The 22,777-nt window shown below is 44.3% G+C and overlaps 1 protein-coding gene across 1 annotated transcript; it reads left to right on the top strand.

Moving 5' to 3' along the window:
- Positions 1-980: 980 nt before the first annotated feature.
- Positions 981-16,485, top strand: LOC138883177 (uncharacterized). Its single transcript, XM_070163841.1, has 5 exons — positions 981-1,457; positions 11,786-11,944; positions 12,044-12,600; positions 14,810-14,880; positions 15,971-16,485. Exons 1-5 carry the CDS (start codon positions 981-983, stop codon positions 16,483-16,485), a joined length of 1,779 nt encoding a protein of 592 aa, XP_070019942.1.
- Positions 16,486-22,777: the final 6,292 nt, after the last annotated feature.

The following is a 22,777-nucleotide window of genomic DNA, read 5'->3' as shown; positions in this document are numbered from 1 at the left end:
AACAGGCAGAAAGGCAAAACGTATATTCTTTTCCCAGTGATGATCAGATGATTTTACAAATGATTGGGGTCTCCTTTATATAATAGAGGAGCCCTAAATAAGGACAATTTCTATTTGCAGTAAGGAATATTCTTGGTACAGATATCTAATCGCCTAGTACGGAATCACATAATCATATTCCGGGATTTGCGCCATAACTTTGGGAACGTGGCAAGAATCTAACTTGTTCTGGTACAAATCCATAACGGTACTATTTCGAGGTCGAGCACACCCTACCTCGGTATGCATCATACTTCGCCTTCGAACTCGGGTCTGGTACCTCGAGTTGGAATTCACTCTCATCCACCTGATTCGATCGTATCGCCCCAGTTATTTCGAGGGCTTATCAAGCTGCAGCGTCGAACAACGATAGCCTTCTTTGCCAGTACTGATGAAACCAATGATCGGAGCTGGATGAGCCGGTTTGTTAGAGTAAGAACCTTGGATGTCATCCCCGAGGATAAAATGCCGTTCTCAGAGAGGTGGAACTTCAATCGTAAGTGGAGTTCTTTTTCCCAATATCTATTTATATTTTGCTTTCATATTTCATAACATCTTTATCCTTCTCTTGGCAGCCAATGCCTAGGTGCCCCAAGCGGTTCCCGACCTCAAGGATTGGGTCTGAAAGTTAGCTGCCACCTCTTCCTACAATGAGCGCAAGTGGCATGAATTATCGAAGGGCCAGTGGGAGGCCAAGAACCATGGTGAGTGCTTTTCTCAAGTTTTAAACACTCTTTGTATATTGTTGGCGTCAACTTACTAACGTTTACTTGCATAGGCCTTGGTGATGCATCCGAGATGAGGCCGGCTCCGCCCGGGGAAAAGACCAAGCCTTCAGTCCCGAAGTCTGAGAAGGACAACAAAAGAAAAAGGGTTTCGAAGCCCGAAGGCCCTCAAGACAAGAAATCCCCTACTCGAAGGCTCCGGAAAAGTTTGCTCAAATGGGTGCAGATTCGGCCCATGATTCCTCGGATGATGAAGAAAATGATGATGAAGAGTCGGCGTTGTTGACTCGAACCAGAAAACCAGCAGAGGCCGCCAAGCCTTCTGAACTGGAAACCTCATCCCGTGGTAAGGGATCTCCAAAGAGAGATACGGGCAAGGCCCTCGTGTCCCCGGAGGTTGAGATTATCCCTCCGTCTTCAAAAACTATACCGGAGGGGGTAAATACTGAGAACCCTGAAGCTAATGAGAACGCCCCGAGCGAAGAGCTCGGGGCCGCAACAACAGGTCACTCCCTTTCTTTGCCAACTTATTCCGAGGGGGTAATCGAAGAAGCCAATGCTCTGCGTATGCCCGATCCAAGCAAGGTCATCGAGGACGATCCCTTTCAGGGTTGCTACGCTGGGATTGAGGATGCCAATGATCTTAATGATGCATCCACCATCTTCAAAGAGGCTCAACATCTCCTCTCCAGGGTAAGTATTTACTTCCATTATTTTAATTTTTCTTTCTTTTTCTTTTGACTGATATGCCTCCATTTCACGTATAGGCCATCGTAAAGTGTCACGACCCGGATTCTCCACCCTCAGGAGTCGTGATAGTGCCTACTAGTGAAAGCTAGGCAAGCCGACCAATTGAACAAATTACCTTTTGCCCATTTTAATTCTCTAACAAATGTGAATCAACAGTTTATAAACAACAGAAATTTAAACAAGCGTAAGAAACGATTAAACCATTTAAATAATTCCAACATGATTTCTTAAATAAAAACTACCCAAGACTGGTGTCACAACTCCACAGACGGTCTAAGAATTCTACAAACGAGGTCCAAAAAATAAAAATAAATGCAACACTGTTTAAGAATTACATGAGTGAAACAAGAAGAAAAGATAGAGGGAGACGCCAGGGCATGCGGACGCCTGCATGACTACCTTGGATCTCCGTATGGACTGAAGGCAGCCACCCAAGCTAAGGTCCAAAAGCTGCTGTTTCGGGATCCGCACACAGTGCAGAGTGTAGTATCAGCACAACCGACCCCATGTGCTGGTAAATGCCTAGCCTAACCCTGGCGAAGTAGTGACTAGGCTAGGACAAGACTACCCACTAAACTTGTGCAATTAAAGCATATATATATATATAACAAGTAATAATAAAGGAAACTATCAGTTAAAGATGGGAAGGGGACATGCTGTGAGGGAACATCATTTGCCAACAATAACTCAGGAGGAAAACATGAAGAACAATTTAAAATTCGCAGCAGGAGGAATAAAGAAACAGAACAAATCAATATCCACTTTTATCCTTTATTGTTGCACGCGTGCAACCCGATCCAAATATAATATTGTTGTAGCGTACAACCCGATCTAGACATAATACTTGTTGCGGCGTGCAACCCGATCCAAATATAATTTTGTTGCGGCGTGCAACCCGATCCTAATATACAATTCAACACCAATCACAGAAGAGCCCCAACAAGGGAGCAATAAGGAAACAACAATATCCCGGCAAGGGAATCGACAGTAAGAAGTAAATACGTCCCCGCAAGGGAATCAACTATAACCAAACTTGTTCCAACATTTAACTTTACACATCTAGAACCAATACTCATCCATAAGCAATTTCCACGAGAATAAACATAATCCTTTCCCAACATAGAGAATCTACAACTTAGGCATTTGTAGTACTTATTAAGAACCCAACGATTTCAACTTAAGACTCACGGGCATGCTTGACACCAACCCATAGATACTCGTCACCATGTCTATACGTCGTACTCAACAAATAACACATAGCAAATAGGACACAACTCCTAATCATTCAAGCTAAGGTTAGACCAAACACTTACCTCAAACTTCCACGGCCAACTCAAGCCTCAAACACCGCTTTTCCTTTAGAATTCGCCTCCAAATAACTCGTATCCAGTCCAAATTGATTTAACAACATCAATAAATACTAAAGAATTTATACCCAATGCTTAATTATAGATTTTCTATCATTTCCCCCAAAAACTCAAAAATCAACCTCGGGCACGCTTGGTCAGAACATGAGGTTCGGACCAAAACTCGATCACCCATTCACCCACGAGCCCGAATATGTAAGTAGTTTCGAAATTCGACCCCAAAACGAGGTCTAAATTCCAATTATTTAAAAAGCCCTAAATCTACCCAAATTCCCAATTTTCTACCATTAAAACCCTCGGATTTTAGATAAAAGTTGATGAAATACATTAGAGAGTTGAAAGAAATCAGTTAGTGAACACTTACTTATGACTTGGGAAGAAAATCTCTTGAGAAAATCACCCTAGGCCTTCTATTTTTGGTGAAAATTTGAAAGTTAAAACGCTGAAGTTTAATTTAAAGACTTCACTGCCCGACTTTCGCACCTGCGGTGCTTGGGTCGCACCTGCGCAAACGTACGTGCGGAAAATTGACCGCTTCTACAGAAATGACTAGGCCCGCTGGGGACGAACCTACGATAGGGGATCCGCTCCTACGGAATCGCTTCTTTAAAAATTCATTTCTCGGTCTTGGGAACTCGGAATTCAATTCCGGGCATACACCCAAGTCCTATATTTTCCTACGGACCCTCCAAGATCGTCAAATCACAGGTCCGAATCCGTTTACCCAAAATATTGACCGAAGTCAACTTAAATTCATTTAAAATGCAAATTTTATCATTTTTCACAGAATGGCTTTCCAGATACACTCCCAGACCGCGCACAAAAATTGAGGTGATGCAGAGAGAGGGTTTTAAGGCCTCGAAACACCGAATTTATTTCTAAAAGAAGTGACCCATTCTCCACCTCTAAAACAACCGTTCGTCGTCGAATGGACATAAGAAGGATGTACCTGAGTGGGGGAAAAGATGGGGATAACGACTCCGCATATCGGACTCGGACTCCTATTTCGATGCCTCAACAGGCTGACCTCTCCACTGAACACGAACAAAAGGAAAACTCTTTGATCTCAACTGACGAACCTGGCGGTCTAGAATAGCTACCGGTTCCTCCTCATAGGATAAGTCCTTTCCCAACTTGACAGTGCTAAAATCTAACATGTAGGATGGATCGCCGTGATACTTCCGAAGCATGGACACATGAAACACTGGACGCACGACTGATAAGCTCGGCAACAATGCAAGTTTGTAAGCCACATCTCCCACTCGATCAAGAATCTCAAACGGGCCAATGAACCTAGGGCTAAGCTTGCCCTTCTTTCCAAATCTCATCACGTCCTTCATAGGCGATACCCGAAGCAATACCCGCTCACCGACCATGAAGGCCAAATCATGAACCTTACGGTCGGCATAACTCTTTTGCCTGGACTGAGCTATACGGAGCCTATCCTGAATAATCCTGACCTTGTCCAAGGCATCCTGTACTAGATCCGTACCCAACAACCGAGCCTTCCCTGACTCAAACCATCCAACTGGAGACCGACACCGCCTACCATACAAAGCCTCATAAGAAGCCATCTGGATACTCGACTGGTAGCTGTTGTTGTAGGCAAACTCTGCTAAAGGCAAAAACTGGTCCCACGAGCCTCCAAAGTCAATGACACAAGCTCGGAGCATATCCTCCAAAATTTGAATGGTCCGCTCGGACTGCCCGTCCGTCTGAGGATGAAACGATGTGCTTAACTCAACCCGTGTGCCCAACTCTCGCTGAACTGCTCTCCGGAAATGTGAGGTAAACTGCGTAACTCGATCCGAAATGATAGGCACAGGCACACCATGAAGGCGAACAATCTCCCGGATATAGATCTCAACTAACCTCTCGGAAGAATAAGAGACTGCCACAGGAATGAAATGTGCTGACTTGGTCAGCCTATCAACAATAACCCACACTGCATCGAACTTCCTCTAAGTCCGTGGGAGTCCAACAACGAAGTCCATAGTGATACGCTCCCACTTTTACTGAGGAATCTCAATCTTCTGGAACAAACCACCGGGCCTCTGATGCTTGTACTTAATCTGCTGGCAGTTTAAACACCGAGCCACATATGCAACAATGTCCTTTTTCATTCTCCTCCACCAATAATGCTGCCGCAAATCCTGATACATCTTAGCGGTGCCCGGATAAATAGAGTACCGGGAACTATGGGCCTCCTCTAAAATCAACTCTCGGAGTCCATCCACATTAGGCACACAAACTCGACCCTGCAATCTTAAAACTCCATCATCACCTAAGGTAACCTGCTTGGCACCTCCGTGCTGCACCGTGTCTCTAAGGACACACAAATGAGGATTATCATACTGCCGATCTCGGATACTCTCCAATAAAGAAGAATGAGTAACTATGCAAGCTAACATACGGCTGGGCTCAGAAACATCCAACCTAACAAACTGATTGGCCAAAGCCTGAACATCCAAAGCAAGCAGTCTCTCACCGACCGAAATATAAGCAAGACTGCCCATACTGGCTGACTTCCTACTCAAAGCATCGGCCACCACATTGGCCTTTCCCGGATGATATAAGATGGTGATATCGTAGTCTTTCAACAGCTCCAACCACCTTCTCTGCCTCCAATTTAGCTCCTTCTGCTTGAACAAATATTGTAGACTCTTGTGATCCGTGAACAATGGATGCTAACTCCAAATCATAGACTGTATAGTTCTTCTCATGAATCTTCAACTACCGGGAAGCATAGACAATGACCTTGCCATCCTGCATCAACACCGTACCAAGCCCAATACGAGATGCATCACAATAAACTGTATATGGCCCTGAACCTGTGGGCAAAACCAACACTGGTGCCGTAGTCAAAGCTGTCTTGAGCTTCTTAAAGCTTGCCTACCACTCGTCCGACCACCTGAACTGGGCACCCTTCTGGGTCAACCTGGTCATCGGGGCTACAATAGACGGAAACTCCTCCACAAACCGATGATAATAGCTTGCTAAACCCAAGAAACTCTGGATCTCTGTAGCTGATGCGGGTCTAGGCTAGTTCTTGACTACCTCTATCTTCTTTGGATCAACTTGAATACCCTCTCCTGATACAACATGCCCAGGAATGCAACTGAACTCAACCATAACTCGCACTTCAAAAACTTGGCATACAACTGACTGTCCCTCAAAGTTTGAAGAACCACTCTAAGATGCTGCTCGTGCTCCTCCCGGCTGCGGGAATAGATCGTCAATGAAGACTATCACGAATGAATCCAAGTAAGTCCTGAACACTCGGTTCATTAAATCCATAAAAGCTGTTGGGGCATTTGTCAACCCGAATGACATCACCAAGAACTCGTAATGCCCGTACCGAGTGCGGAAAGCTATCTTAGGGATATCAAATGCCTTATTCCTCAACTGATGGTAGCCAAATCTCAAGTCAATCTTCGAAAATACCTTGGCACCCTGAAGCTAATCAAACAAATCATCAATCCTCGGCAATGGATACTTATTCTGGATTGTAACCTTATTCAACTACCAGTAATCTATACACATTCTCATCGATCCGTCCTTCTTTTTAACAAACAACACCGGTGCACCCTAAGGCGAAACACTAGGTCTAGTGAAACCTTTTTCAAGCAAGTCTTGCAATTGCTCTTTCAACTCTTTCAACTCAGGCGGGGCCATACGATATGGCGGAATAGAAATGGGCTGAGTGCCCAGAGCCAAATCAATGCAGAAGTCAATATCTCTATCGGGTAGCATACCCAGTAGGTCTGAAGGAAATACCTCAAGAAACTCATGAACAACAGGGACATAATCAATAGAAGGAACCTCGACACTAAAATCACGAACATATGCCAAATAGGCCAAACACCCATTCTCGACCATACGCCGAGCCTTCATATATGAGATAACACTATGGGTAGAATGACCAGGAGTCCCTCTCCACTCTAAACAAGGTAAACTCGGCAAGGCTAAGGTTATAGTCTTGGCATGATAGTCCAAGATAGCGTGGTAAGGTAATAACTAGTCTATCCCCAATATGACATCAAAATCTATCCAGAAGTAACAAATCTGCACGAGTCTCAAGACCCCGAATCACATCTATACATGAACGATGGACTCGATCTACCACAATAGAATCACCCACCGTTGTAGACACATATACATGAGCACTCAAAGAATCACTAGGCATGACCGGATATGGTGTAAAATAAGATGACACATAGGAGTATGTAGACCTTGGATCAAATAGATCTGAAGCATCTCTACTACAAACCAGAACAGTACCTGTGATAACTACATCGGAAGCCTCATCCTCAGGCCTGGCTGGAAGAGCATAACATCGGGGCTGTGCCTCACCACCCTGAACTACATCTTTGGGACAACCTGCTGCTGGCTGGCCTCCACCTCTAGTTGCCTGGCCTCCACCTCTAGCACCTCTACCCCCACCCCTAGCTGGCAAAGTGGGCGGTGGAACACCTGGCGCCTGAACCATAGCACGGGAAGCCTGCTGCTGCGACTGAATACCCACTAATCTCGGACAAGCCTTATGGATATGACTATACTCACCACACTTAAAGCATCCACCTGAATGCTGCAGCTGAGGAAACTGAGACTAACCCTAGTGACCTAAATGACCACCCCGAAAATTCTGGAGCGGCGGTGCACTGATAGGAGTTGGTGGTGCACCATAGGGCTACTGATCAGAATACTGCATATGAGAACCATGGCCACTTGAAGCGCCGTGAGAAACCTGAAGTGCTGACTGAAAAGGCCTAGGAGGATGGCTCTACCATACGAATCTCTACCTCCAGAAAAGGCATCACTAAATATGCCTGAATGATGAGGCCTCTTGTTGGACCCCTGACCACCCCCCTACGACAGAACCATCTCAACTCTCTTGGCCACATTGGTCGCCTCCTGAAAAAAAATCTCACTCCCCGTCTCCTTAGCCATCTGAAGTGGAATAGGCTGAATGAGTCCCTCAATGAACTTCCTCACCCTCTCTCTCTCTCTCTCTCTCGGTGGGAAGTATGATAAGGGCATGACGGGCCACGTCGATGAATCTGGTCTCGTACTGAGTAACAGTTATAGAACCTTGCTGGAGACGCTCAAACCGCCTCCGATAGATCTCTCTCTGAGTGATAGGGAGAAACTTCTCCAGAAATAGTTGAGTAAACTGCTCCCAAGTCAAAGCTGGCGATCCAGCTGGTCTAGCCAAACAATAATCTCTCCACCAAGTCTTGGCGGATCTAGACAAGTGGAAGGTAGCAAAGTCGACCCCATTGGTCTCCACTATCTCCATGTTCTTGAGAACCTCATGACACCTATCTAGATAATCCTGGGGATCCTCAGAAGATGCACCGCTGAAAGTAGTAGTGAAGAGCTTGGTGAACCTGTCCAATCTCCACAAAGCATTGGCAGACATAGCTGCTCCATCATCGGTCTGAGCTACCACACCCGGCTGAACTGCTCTAACTAGCTGAGCTGTTGGAGTCTAAAACTGGGGATCCATCTGCTCCGGAGTGCGAATAGCAGGAGTTTGGGCTCCTCCTCCAGCCTGAGAGATGGCTAGTGCTACAGGAAGCAAGCCTGCCCAGGTGACACTCTGCATAAGGCCTACTAGATGGACCAGAGCATCCTGGAGTACTGGGGTAGCAATGAACCCCTCTGGGACCTGAGCTGGGCCCACCGGAACTGCCTGGGCCGGAACCTCATCATCAAACTCAACCTGAGGCTCTGCCACTGGTGCTGCTGCTCTAGGTTGAGCTCTGCCCCTGCCTCGGCCTCTAGCACGGCCTCGGCCTCGCCCTTTGCCCCTCGTGAGAGCTGCTGCTAGGGGCTCGGGTTGTTGATTAGTGGATGAGAAAGCACGTGTTCTCGCTATTTGTGAAAGAATAGAGTAGAAATTCAATTAGCATTGAGAAACAAAATCACACGACAGGAAAGAATAAATGTGATGTTTTTCCTAACTCTGTAGCCTCTAGGGGATAAATACAGACATCTCCGTACTGATCCCTCAGACTGTACTAAGATTGTATGTGAATTGTGAGACCCATGTAACCTAGAGCTCTGATACCAACTTGTCACGACCCGAATTCCCCACCCTCGGGAGTCGTGATGACACCTACTAGTGAAAGCTAAGCAAGCCGACCATTTGAACAAATTACCTTTTTCCCATTTTAATTCCTTAACAAATGTGAATCAACAGTTTATAAACAGCAGAAATTTAAACAAGCGTAAGAAACGATTAAACCATTTAAATAATTCCAACATGATTTCTTAAATAAAAACTACCCAAGACTGGTGTCACAACTCCACAGACGGTCTAAGAATTCTACAAACGAGGTCCAAAAAATAAAAATAAATGCAACACTGTTTAAGAATTACATGAGTGAAACAAGAAGAAAAGATAGAGGGAGACGCCAGGGCATGCGGACGCCTGCATGACTACCTTGGATCTCCGTATGGACTGAAGGCAGCCACCCAAGCTAAGGTCCAAAAGCTGCTGTTTCGGGATCCGCACACAGTGCAGAGTGTAGTATCAGCACAACCGACCCCATGTGCTGGTAAATGCCTAGCCTAACCCTGGCGAAGTAGTGACTAGGCTAGGACAAGACTACCCACTAAACTTGTGCAATTAAAGCATATATATATATAACAAGTAATAATAAAGGAAACTATCAGTTAAAGATGGGAAGGGGACATGCTGTGAGGGAACATCATTTGCTAACAATAACTCAGGAGGAAAACATGAAGAACAATTTAAAATTCGCAGCAGGAGGAATAAAGAAACAGAACAAATCAATATCCACTTTTATCCTTTATTGTTGCGGCGCGCAACCTGATCCAAATCATATATCACTGTTGCGGCGTGCAACCCGATCCAAATATAATATTGTTGCGGCGTGCAATCCGATCCAGATATAACACTTGTTTCGGCGTGCAACCCAATCCAAATATAATATTGTTGCGACGTGCAACCCGATCCAAATACGATATTGTTGCGGCGTGCAACCCGATCCCAATATACAATTCAACACCAATCATAAAAGAGTCCCAGCAAGAGAGAAATAAGGAAACAACAATATCCTGGCAAGGGAATCGATAGTAAGAAGTAAATACGTCCCGGCATGGGAATCAACTATAACCAAACTTGTTCCAACATTTAACTTTACAAAGGATCCTCATCTAGATCCAATACTCAACCATAAGCAATTTTCACGAGAATAAACATAATCCTTTCCCAACACAGAGAATCAACAACTTAAGCATTTGTAGTACTTATTAAGAACACAACAATTTCAACTTAAGACTCACGGGCATGCTTGACACCAACACATAGATACTCGTCACTATGCCTATACGTCGTACTCAACAAATAACACATAGCAAATAGGACACAACTCCTAATCATTCAAGCTAAGGTTAGACCAAACACTTACCTCAAACTTCCACGGCCAACTCAAGCCTCAAACACCGCTTTTCCTTTAGAATTCGCCTCCAAATAACTCGTATCCAGTCCAAATTGATTTAACAACATCAATAAATACTAAAGAATTCATACTCAATGCTTAATTATAGATTTTATATCATTTTCCCCAAAAAGTCAAAAATTGACCCCGGACCCACTTGGTCAGAACATGAGGTTCGGATCGAAACCCGATCACCCATTCACCCATTCACCTACGAGCCTGAATATGTAATTAGTTTCGGAGTCCAACCCCAAAACGAGGTCTAAATTCTAATTATTCAAAAAGCCCTAACTCTAACCAAAGTCCCAATTTTCTACCATTAAAACCCTAGGATTTCAGATAAAAGTTGATGAAATACATTAGAGAGTTGAAAGAAATCAGTTAGTGAACACTTACTTTTGATTTGGGAAGAAAATCTCTTGAGAAAATCGCCATAAGCCTTCTATTTTTGGTGAAAATTTGAAAGAGAAAACGCTGAAGTTTATTTTAAAAGACATCACTGCCCGAGTCTCGCACTTGCGGTGCTTGGGTCACACCTGCACAAGTGCACGTGCGGAAAATTGACTGCTTCTATGGAAATGACTAGGCCCGCTGGGGCCGCACCTACGATAGGGGATCCGCCCCTGTGGAAGCTTGTCCGCATCTGTGAGAGGGCTGGACCGCACCTTCGGCCCTATATGCGCACCTACGAGCTCGTAGCTACGGTGCTTAACTCGCAGGTGCTGTTACACCAGAACTGATGCAACAGCAGTGTTTTTCCTAAGTTTAAACACCCCGAGCCTACCCGAAACTCACCCGAGCCCTCGGGGCTCCAAACCAAACATACATACTAACTCAAAAACATCATATGAACTTATTCGTGTGATCAAATCACCAAACTAACACCTTTAACAACGAATTTAACATAAAAATCAAAGAATAATCTTAAGAACACTAAAGTTCCAAATTTCACAACCGAGGGTCCGATTCACATCATTTCAAGTACGTCTCTTACAAAATTTCACAGACTCAACTTAAATCACATATAAGACCTGTACCGGGCTTCGAAACCAGAATACGGGCCCAATACCATCAAATTTTAAACACATTTTATTTCCACTCATAAATATTCCAGAAAACAATTTTCTTTAGAAATTCATTTCTTGGGCTTGGGACCTCGGAATTCGATTATGTGTATACGCCCAAGTCCCATATTTTCCTACGGATCCTCTAGGACCATCCAATCATGGGTCCGGGTCTATTTACCCAAAATGTTGACCAAAGTCATCTCAAATTCATTTTAAAGGCAAATTTTATCATTTTTCATAGATTGTTCACATAATGGCTTTCTAGCTACATGCTCGGACTGCACACGCAAGTCGAGGTGATGCGAAGGCCTCGGAACACCAAATTTATTTCTAAAACAAGTGATGACCTTTTGGGTCATCACATAAAGTTTAGAGCTGAGCTAAGCCAATGTGAGGTTAAGCTCAAGAAAATTTCGGGCGAAGAGAAAGCGTTGAGGCTCCTCTGCAGCCAAAAGGAAGAGGAGTTTAAGAATCTCCGGACCGCATTGGCCAAAGCTCAAAAAAGCGAGGCCGAGATAGATGAGCAGGTAACTGTGATTTTAATAGAGTTATGCCTTCTTGGCCCTACTTCGGAGGCTAACACTTCGATATCTTAGTTGTAGCAAAAGCTAGAGATGATTGGGTAGCTCCGGGGTGATGTTGATCAAGTTAGAGCTAATCGTCATCAGTGGAAGAAGAATATGGATCAGCTTGCTGTCGATAAGGACTCTACTACAACCCAACTGGCCTCAGTTGAAACTCAGCTCCGAGGCATTAAAGCAAAGGGTATGTCTCAGGCCAGGAAAATCGAGGAGTTGGAGGCTGAGCTAGCTAAAGCCCGGGCCGAAGCTGTACAGGCTAAGGCTGAAGCTGAGAAGATAAAGGTTGGGGCTGATAAATCCATTGCCATATACTTGAGGGAAGCCGTGGCCGTTCAAGACGAGTTGTGGGAGGCCTCCGACCGGGGAAAAGGGAGCAATGAATTGGCTAAGTTCCAATCCTGGAGGGAGACTCTCGAAGAAATCCATGCCCGAGGGTTCAACCTTGACGAGGAGATAGCCGAGGCAAAGGCGTGGGATACCGATGCTAGGTTTCTTATCTCCTCCGATGACAAGGATGTGGCGAGTGGATCTGGGAAGAGGAAGGTGAAGAAGATGTTCCCGAAGGAGAGGAGACTCTCGAAGATAGAGCCGCTGAAAACACAGTTTCTGAAGATGATGCTCCCGGGGGTGTGACCCCGAAAATAGATTAGGTTTTCTTTTTTGTACAAGAGCCCCTTGTGGGCATCGTAAATATGTTTTGTAAATTTCCATTATGAATATAAAGTATCTTATTGCTCTATCTTTGACTTGCGTTGAATTTTCTTTTGTCCCCGTTTGTGGAAAATTTCGATGGTTGAAATACTCAACTCGATTATCTTTTATTCTCAGAATGTAATAAACCCTTAGGTTTTCATTTCTCAATATAATACCCCATAAGGTTTCAGATAATCCTTGGGCTAATCTTAAGTCAATTTGATGTGAGCTTGGAATAATAGGACTCTTGGGTCCGAGTTGAGTGAGAATGGAGTCTCGGACTCTTATATGCTTTTGGCCCTTGAGCTCTTTTAAGCTGGCCCTTAGGCTCTTATATATCGGCCCTTAGGCTCTTAAGTTGGGCTGTCTTGGCCTCTAAAATGGCTATATAATTTTCCCCTCATTTTGGCTAAAAGACTTAGTGAAAATTTTGTTATGCCTTAGCATGTGTTTTTGTACCCGTTGGGTTTTTCGAAGGTTTGACATATCAGAACCTAATTAGTAATTTGTTTGTGTAAACATAATAGAATATCTCTCGATGTTATCGAAGCCTTTGGATTATTCGAGGACTGAATTTATCGAAGCCCTTTATATTTTGCTTTTGCCGAGGATATCCTGATTTAACCAGTTTTTTAATATTTGAAGGCCTTTGATTTATAGCGAAAGTCGGACGTCTCTGAACCGCATTATTTTGGTGGTAGCCTTTAGTATGGTCGTGGCCTTTGGGTTTGTCACTTGGACTTGTTTCCCGATAACTTTTCGAACTTGTTCGAAAAAGTTAGTCCCCAAATATATTGGACTTGGCCTTTGTTTCTACGGGGTGCCTCCTTGAGGTCTTACGAGTCCGAGTTTCCGATGACTCGGATGTACTGACTGTTGATGACAGTCCCCGAGCATTTCGAGGTGCATTTGAGTTTTGGCTCTTGTGTCGCTTCTCGTAGGATTGTAAATGTAGAGCTCGTATGATAGTAAATCTCTTTGAGGCACAAAGTGTTTTTGTTATAACCAGAATGCTTCTTAAAATAATTGATACACGCGTACATGTTTTGCCGTCGGGGCTCGACTATTCTATATGAACACGGTTCATTTGATCGTTTGGCCCATTAGAAAGTTCTCCTATCGAGACCCTCTTAGGCGTGAAGTATTTTCCTTGAAAATATAACCTCCAAGGGTTATACCCCCCAATATTCGAGGTTGATTGAAAAGAAGCCTTGGATACTGTTGAGTTCTCCTTAGGTAGCATATAATTGTTGCCTTGTTAAAAACCTTGCCGGTAAAACCCATTTGGGACAAAATCCGATCTTAAGGGAAAAAGAGTTCAATGAATGCTTTGAAACCTAAAGCCTTCGTGTAAAAAATGATGCCTTCGAGATCCTATGCCTTCGATCCAAAATCTATAATAATTTAGTTTTAAACTCAAATGGACAAAAGGATAAAATCGTACCTTAACAGTAGTATCGTTTGAGCAATGATATGTTCCAATTGTTTGGCAGTTGTTGACCTTCCATTGTACTAAGTTTGTAAGATCCCTTACCGACAAGTCCGAGGACTCGGTACGGTCCTTCCTAATTCGGGCCTAGTTTCCCTTCATTTGAATTTCAAGTATTGAGGGTGACTTTCCTTAGTACTAAGTCCCGGATTCCAAAATGTCGAAGGTTGGGTCTTCTATTGTAGTATCTTTCGATTGTTTGCTTCTGCGCAACCATCCGAATAAGTGCCGCTTCTCACCATTCATCCAACAATTCGAGGCTAGCATCATGGCCTCATGGTTTGACTCCTCTTTCACATGTCAAAATCTGGCTCTAGGTTTCCCGACCTCAACGTAAATGAGGGCCTCGGAACCATATACTAGAGAAAATGGGGTGGCCCCCGTGCTAGACTTTGATGTTGTCCGATATGCCTAAAGGACCCCGGGTAAAACTTTTCTCCATTTTCCTTTTGCATCATCCAACCTTTTCTTCAAGTTCTGAATGATAGTTTTATTTGTTGACTCGGCTTGTCCGTTTTTGGTTGGGTGGTATGGTGTCGATAAAATCCTTTTTATTTTATGCACTTCAAGGAACTCCGTTACTTTGATACCAATGAATTGCTTTCCGTTATTGCACTCAATCTCGACAGGTATCCCGAATCGACATACGATGTGATCCCAGATAAAGTTAGTGACTTCTTTTTCTCAGACCTTCTCGAAGGCATGTTGTATACGATGAAATCGGAGGGTCCAATTTCTCATTATCAAAGCACCTCGAAAGACCATCTCGAAGTTTCGAGGCTGTAAGGTTATGATCGAGTCTCCTCCCTCGAGGTTCATCCACACTCAGCCTTAGGATAATGTTGACCACAACCACGGTAGAAATGGGGAGTTCCCAAGGCACGCGGCTAGGACTGACAGAGCTACCCTAGCCCTTAATCAGGATGTCTCCTAGCTGTCCCATCTCCACTTCTTTGTCATTAATGTATTTTGTACTATGTTGGGATTCACCTCCTATATAAAGGGTATCCTTGCCACTTTGTAAGGGGGCTGCTGTTGCTTCAATTACTCCACACGCAATATACAAGAACATTCTATTATCTTCATATTTGTTCACAATTTATTGCTTATCATTGGCCATAAAGAGCCTCTAGTGATTTTGGTATAACTGTTAGCCCTACCCCGATTATCCTCAATAGCTCATAGCCGAGCCCTGGGATCGACCTCGAGGACCAGAATCGACAAGCCCGAGGCCCCGAATGACTAGCATATTGGTTTGATTATAGCTCTCTCCTTAACCTTATTTCGTCTCTAAATCTCATGTACTTAACATCAATTGCTTAACAAACTAGCATAAAATAGATGTATTTTTAGAGTCCCATCAACAAATTTAATTGTTATTACCATTTTCACGGTAAATAGTTTGGCGCCCACCGTGGGGCTAAAAATAATAGTGATTATTTTCTTGCTGGTTTCGTCCTATAACGCAAGTTATCTTTCACGCTTTTTCTTGTCCAAGATCTTTGATTTCAGGTCAATATGTCTAACTCAGTGAATGGAGGCAAAAACAACAATCTCGAGGACCACAGAGAGAATGGTGTGGATGTTCCGGGTGTTGGTGTGCCACCACAAACCCTGGGAACATGCCAGAACCAATCCCCATGGACGCGATCTAATGCGATGCCCAAAGCACCGATATAAGCTCGCATACCGACATGAGCGTGCGTCAAGGAGATCCACAAGAAGCTCAGAAAATCCCAACTAGGGAAGAATGTGAGGTTAGCCTTCATGTTATTTTTGAAATGCTGCAGGCATAACAGCTAGCTATCGCTCAGCTTTAAAGTCACCAGAAAACCCCAGCACGGTAGCACTGGGGACAACTCCTCCCGCCAAACAGGCACCGAAGAGATCGAGTAATAATGGGTCGATGACCGATCCCGCCACCAGAGGACCTCACCAAAAGGACCGAATGGGCGAGAAAATGATAGAAGCCAACAACGAGAAAGTCGAGACCTACAACTCCAGGGTCGACCAAATTCCAGGCGCACCCCCGGTCTTGAAGGGCATGGATTCAAAGAAGTTCATACAAAGGCCGTTACCCAAGGAAGCAGCCCCAAAACCCATTCCAAAGAATTTCAGAATGCCAGAACTCCCAAAGTACAATGGGACCTCAGACCCAAATGAGCACATTACCGTTTACACCTTTGCAGTCAAGGGCAATGACATAAAGGACGATGAGATCGAGTCCGTCTTGTTAAAGAAGTTCAGGGAAATGCTCTCGAAAAAAGCCGTGATGTGGTATCACAACCTATCTCCAACTCCATAGAATCATTTGCCATGCTGGCAGATTCCTTCATAAAGGCGCATGCCGGTACCATCAAAGTAGCAACAAGGAAATCCGGCGTCTTCAAGATCAAGCAAAGGGAGAACGAGATGCTGCGAGAATTCATGTCTGGCTTCCAAATGGAACGGATGGAACTATCGCCAATCTCCAGTGACTGGGAAGTGCAGGCTTTCACTCAAGATCTGAATGAACGATCTTGGTGGCTTCAAAACAGTTGAAACAAAACTTGATCGAATATCCCGTTGTGACCTCGTTGGACATCCACAACCGATACCAATCAGGGCCGAAGAAGACCAGCTGGGAGCCCCCTCGGGCTCAGTATACCCAAGAAGCTCCCAACAAAGGAACCAAGCCAAACAAAGAGAGATATCGACCATACACCGAAGACAGGAGGAACACCTCAAGGCGCAACCCACATCGCAATGATCGAAGGATAGACCGAGGACAGGATCCTCAGGGACTCATCAACAAAGCTAGATTCAATAGGAATGCAGTGCCAATGGGGGCACCTCACTTATCAGACTACAACTTCAACATCGATATATCAGATATCGTGTTCGCCATCAGTAAAGTCAGAGATGCCAGGTGGCCCAGGCCTGTACAATCGGATCCTTCACAAAGGAGTCATAACTTAATGTGCGAGTTTCACAACACGCACGGCCACAGGACCGAGGATTGCCACCAACTTTGAGAAGAGGTGGCTCGACTACTTAACAAAGGTCACCTCCGGGAATTCCTTAGCGACCGGGCTAAAAATCAAATCCGAGAAAGAGAGGCTACCAAGAAAAACGAAACAAATGAGCCACAACATGTCATCCACATGATCTTGGGAGGCGTCGATGCCCCACAGGAACCCGTAATAGGAAGGGAAAAAATATCCATCACCAAAGAAAAGCGAACCCAGGGATATATTCCCAAGGATGCCCTCACATTCAGCAAAGAGGACACCGAGACCTTGTCTTAACCTCACAATGACGTACTGGTAATCTCTTTCCTTGTAAATTCTTTTCAAATAAAACATGTACTCGTGGATCTAGGTAGCTCGGCCAACATTATTAGGTCGAGGGTGATAAAGCAGCTCAGACTGCTTGACCAAATCGTGCCCGCCACTCGGGTCCTTATTGGATTCAACATGGCAAGTGAAATAACAAAAGGAGAAATCACCCTCCCAGTCACCGTGGCCGGCACGCCCCGAAACGCCAAATTCCATGTCATCAAAGGAGACATGAGGTACAACGCCTTATTTGGACGGCTGTGGATACACTGCATGAGATCAGTACCATCCACCCTACACCAAATGATGAAATTCCCGACAAAGGATGGGATTAAACTGTCTACGGGGAACAGCATGCGGCAAGGGAAATAATCGCGGTGCACAATGTGGCACCGACATCAATAACCTCCGCTCGGAAAAGAGCCAAAGAGTAATCAAGCCATGCCTTCGATTAAACTCGATCAAATAAAGTAAAGGACTGTACCACATCCTCATATCAAGTAATTAGGACATATCGGTCCTCGGAACATCGCCGACACATCTCACACTAAGGTATAACCATCTCCCTTTTCATTTCATATTTCAGACTAATCCTTATGCAGGTGCCCGATCAAAGTAGTCAGAGTGCTAACCCAGATCGAAGACCTTAAGGTTTTAAAGCGTCAGTTGCACTCTTTTCATACGACCGAGTTTTTATCCAAAAAAGGGTTCTACCGGTAGGGTTTTTAACAAGGCAACATCTGCATGCTACCTAAGGGAGACTCAACAAGTATTCAAGGCTTCTTTTGCAATCACCCTCGAACACTGGGGGGCATCCCCCCAAAAGGCCATCCACTCAGAAAAGCCAAGAAACACCAAATGGGGTCTCAATAGGAAAAGAATGTATCAGGCCAAACAATCGAACGAACCGTATCCGTATAGCCGCACCCCTGAAAGCGAATACATGTACACTTGTACCAAATAATTGAAGAATATCTTTTATCAAAGCATATCACACTCCAAAGGAACCTCAGCACCTTCGCAAAAATGACTCCTCCGCCAAAAATGTCCCAAACACTCAGGGACTAGCGTCAACGATTCAACACCTGAACGACCTCCGGGTTGGGACTCCAAGCTCATAAGCCCTCAATGAGGCAACATGAAAATCACAAAATGTCTCCAAGGCTGAAAGTTCCCCTGAATGCTCGGGGACTGGCGTTAAAATCTCAAATAATGCACGAACTCATGGTTGGGATCTCCAAAATTGTAAGCCCTCGATGAGGCAACACAAAGTTTGCAAATAATGGCTCCCGAATCGAGAAACCTTCAACAACTCGGGTACTACCGTCAGGTGATACCTCTATCGACTTATCAAAATCTGAGGCCATAAGACCCTGAGCGGGCAGACTCGGTCTCGTAAGACCTACATAAGACAACAACCATATCTGTAAGACCTCAATGACATGTAAAAACTGTAAGACCTCAACGGCATGTAAAAACTGTAAGACCTCAACGGCATGTAGGTAAGACCTCAACGACATAAAAAACTTGTAAGACCTCACTAAATGCATAGACCCAATCCCAAAGTTTCGGCTATATATCGAATTTGTAAGACCCCTAAAAAGGCATACCCTTGATATAGATACTGAAACTGCTTCACTCAGGACTCAAAGGCTCCAGCCAAACACAAGTGACTCCGGTCACGCGGTTGTACCAGTCAAAATAACCCGACTCGGGGACGCGCGACCATCACTATAAGGCATAAGAGCCATTGTCTCCAGCCCACACATGCCTTCAATTACTCTGAATCTACTTCGAAAAGAACCGGTTAAACAGGCTACCCTCGGCATAGGCAAAAGAGCTTCGACCATGTCAGCTCCAAATAATAGGCTTCGAGCTACTCAACCTCTGAGCCAAACCTCCCGAGGTGCTCGAACATCGTCGCAAGTTACTCGAAATTGAGATTCTTCCCGAACCGACGACGAGTCAGGCAAAAATTACTTCAAAAGTCCTTAACGAGAGGAAAATAAATCCTACATAAAAGGTCACATCAACCAAGCACGTATGAGCCATTGTCGCCAGCCTAATGAGCCTCAAGGCCACACATATAATAGGTCGCATAAGCCAAAAACGTAAGAGCCACTATCGCGAGCCTGAAATCTGAAAACTTGAGGGTCAAAATGAGCTCGAGTCATAACACGATTCAAATACTGGACCCAAAATAGTTAACTATATATGCCTAAGGGCAAATTGTAAGAGCCATTATTGCCAGCTTACATTAAAAGGTCGCTTCGACCCAAAGCGTGAGAGCCATTGTCGCCAGCTTACATTAAAAGGTCGCTTTGACCCAAAGCATGGGAGCCATTGTCGCCAGCCTACATTAAAATATCGCTTCGACCCAAAGCGTAAGAGCCATTGTCACCAGCTTACATTAAAAGGCCACTTCGGTCCAAGGCATAAGAGTCATTGTCGCCAGCCCACGCGAACGTAAAAGCCTGAGGGTCAAATGAGCTCGAGTCAAAACCTGGCTCGGAGACTAAACCCAAAACGGTTGAACAAAAGCATAAGAGCTCAAGGCTTGAGCCTCAAGCGCCAGCTTATACTAAAGGTCGCATCGACCAAGCACGTAAGAGCCCCCCGGGCCAACCTAATGAGCCCCAGGGAGTATTATCGACTCTAAAGACTCCCACTAACTCAAGAGATCGGATTGATCTGGCTAAAATCTTGGAAAACAAAAATCCAGAAGATACAAAACCGCAAGGTTCCCCTATTATACATACAAGTAATAAAATACAAACTCCATTTACAACATATTATGAAAGCTACATATACAAGTACAAGAAGAAAGCAAACGTCCCCCTTGGGGACTATGTCTCGGTGGCCTCATCCTCGCTATCTTCAGCATCGGACAGAAGGAACTTGGCATCATACTCCTCCGACTTGGCTTGCTCGATCTCCTACGAAAGATTGAAACCCCTGGCGTGAACTCACTCGAGAGTTTCCCTTTGAGATTTGCACTTGCGTACTCTTTGCTGCTGCTTACATGACCAATAGTTCTCCTTAGCCCAGCTCTGAAAGTGGCAGCACTCTTCAAATAGGCCGCTGCTCTCTGATCCGCCCTAGTGCTACTCATCATATCCTCGGCCTAGACATTCACCACCTCGGACTTCACCTTCAAAAGCTCAGACTCGAGCCTCGCAATCATGTTTGCCCACGCAGAATCACTCGCACAAGCGGTCCAGATTTGCATCTCAAACTAGAGGGCCATGACTAGCACCTGACGATACTTGCCGAGCAACAACGTACATTTTATCTAACCTTCTTTATTATCTTTTAGGGCTGATGAGATCAATATAAATGGTAGACATGGATCATGGACAACCAACAATAAAATATGATGGCATGAACATACATAACATGGGATGACCAGACAATTAAGAAACTATATATAAGTTACGAGCTACCACGCTACCATAAAGGACTATACAATAAAAACCAACCGACAAGGCATACCAAACTATACATGAGTCGACACCTGTCTATGAGCCTCTAAAGGAACATAAGTGCTGCAACATAGCTGGAATAGGGCCCCGACATACCCATAATGTCTATAACAAAAATGCATACCAAGACTACGACAAGTCCGAAGAAGGGATCTCGCCAATCACCGTTGAACTGGATAGCCTACTATAGTGGGGGAGCTGCACCTGCCTGTCTATCAGAACCAGTAGCATGACATGCAGCGTCCACAAATAAAAGAACGTCAGTACAAATAAAGTACTGAATATGTAAGGCAGGGAACCATAAGTACGAACAGTAATGTAAGCAGGGATAGAGAATATACAACTTGTAACATCTGCGTACCTCTGAGGGCTACTGACATAAAATGCATATATATGTATATATACATAAACTTTTAAAACATATGTCTTTGTGGGAATCCTCATCATTATATCGTACTCGACCGTAATAGGCTCGGTAAAAAAAGTGTACCCGACCATCAAAAGGCTCGGTAGTATCGTACCAGGCCACGTGGAGCTCGGTAAATCCCAAATGATCAGTGGTTGCACAATTGGTGCCATACTCGGCTGACTATAGCGCGGCTCGGTAGAGTAAAATAGATACATATATAATTCATGCTCGACTCATAGAATCACGTTCTAAACCTTTCGGAGTGACGTAAGGTCAATATCCTCTGTACACATTATTAGGACTAAATCTTCACTATGAACCTTATAAGAATTAGTAAGTACCAACAACATTGATAACATAAGAATAAGAGAAGCAACATCAACATCAATCATTCCATAAGAGGGGAAACAATGTAAGTCCTGCTAGCTTCTAAGAGTAGAGTATCTTTGGAAGCTCGTTCATTATATTATGTACGATCGGAGTCGTGAAAAAGAAGGAAAGAGATAGCCTCACATACCTTGTATATACTGTCCCAATCTCAAGATATGCAATTGTCATGACTCCTTAGTCTACAATAAGAGAAACGATACTATCGTTATCATTTAAGCGTCCTAACTATTATGTTTCCACCTCAACCTATTTTACGATAAAACGGACAGCACCTCCCCTATATATATGACTTCACACAATTCAAAACAATCACCAAACTGCCCAAACTACATCAATAATAATCATATTGAGCCTCCCAAAATAGTCCACGCACAACCTAATCACTTCATATATACGACGTCCACCGTAGTCGTGTCAAACGACCCGGAAATGCTACGAAGAACTACCAGCCCACAACCCTATATCTATATGGTGTTTCTCCAAACCCTTACTCCTCCAAAACTCCATAAAACAGTAGTAAAAACGCAGCCCAATAGCAATACAAAACAGTTCACAAAACAGTCCGCTACAAGTGAATAACTCAAACTCACGGCTTCCGATCACCGTCCCGAGAGTTCTTACATGTATAGAACGAATTTCCATGAATTCACAGAAGAAAAAATGTATGAAAGAGAGCAGTAACTTACCTTACTTTTGGGATAATTCAGCCCTTCCCTTGGTTCTTCAAACTCTAAGTTTTACCCCCAATTAGAACTTGAAAGAGAGGGAAAATCGATTAGGGTTTGTGTGGGATTTTTGGGGAGGAGTTGTAGGGGTTAAATTTGGTTTTGAAGGTCTAAAATAACTGAGTTGATAATTGCTTAAATGTCCCCTCTTGTCCAACTTTGGGGCTTTGAATTTTGTCCTCTCATTTTGGCAAGTAGGTGATGCACCTACTTGTCACCTACCAATCAGCGCAGGCTCGCGAAAATATGAATATCTCTATACTCCGAGATTGTA

This window comes from Nicotiana sylvestris, chromosome 12 (genome assembly GCF_000393655.2).
Source record: "Nicotiana sylvestris chromosome 12, ASM39365v2, whole genome shotgun sequence".
NCBI classification, from domain to species: Eukaryota; Viridiplantae; Streptophyta; class Magnoliopsida; order Solanales; family Solanaceae; genus Nicotiana; species Nicotiana sylvestris.
The sequence above is the reverse complement of the archived record's forward strand: the minus strand, read 5'-3'. Positions and strand labels throughout refer to the sequence as shown.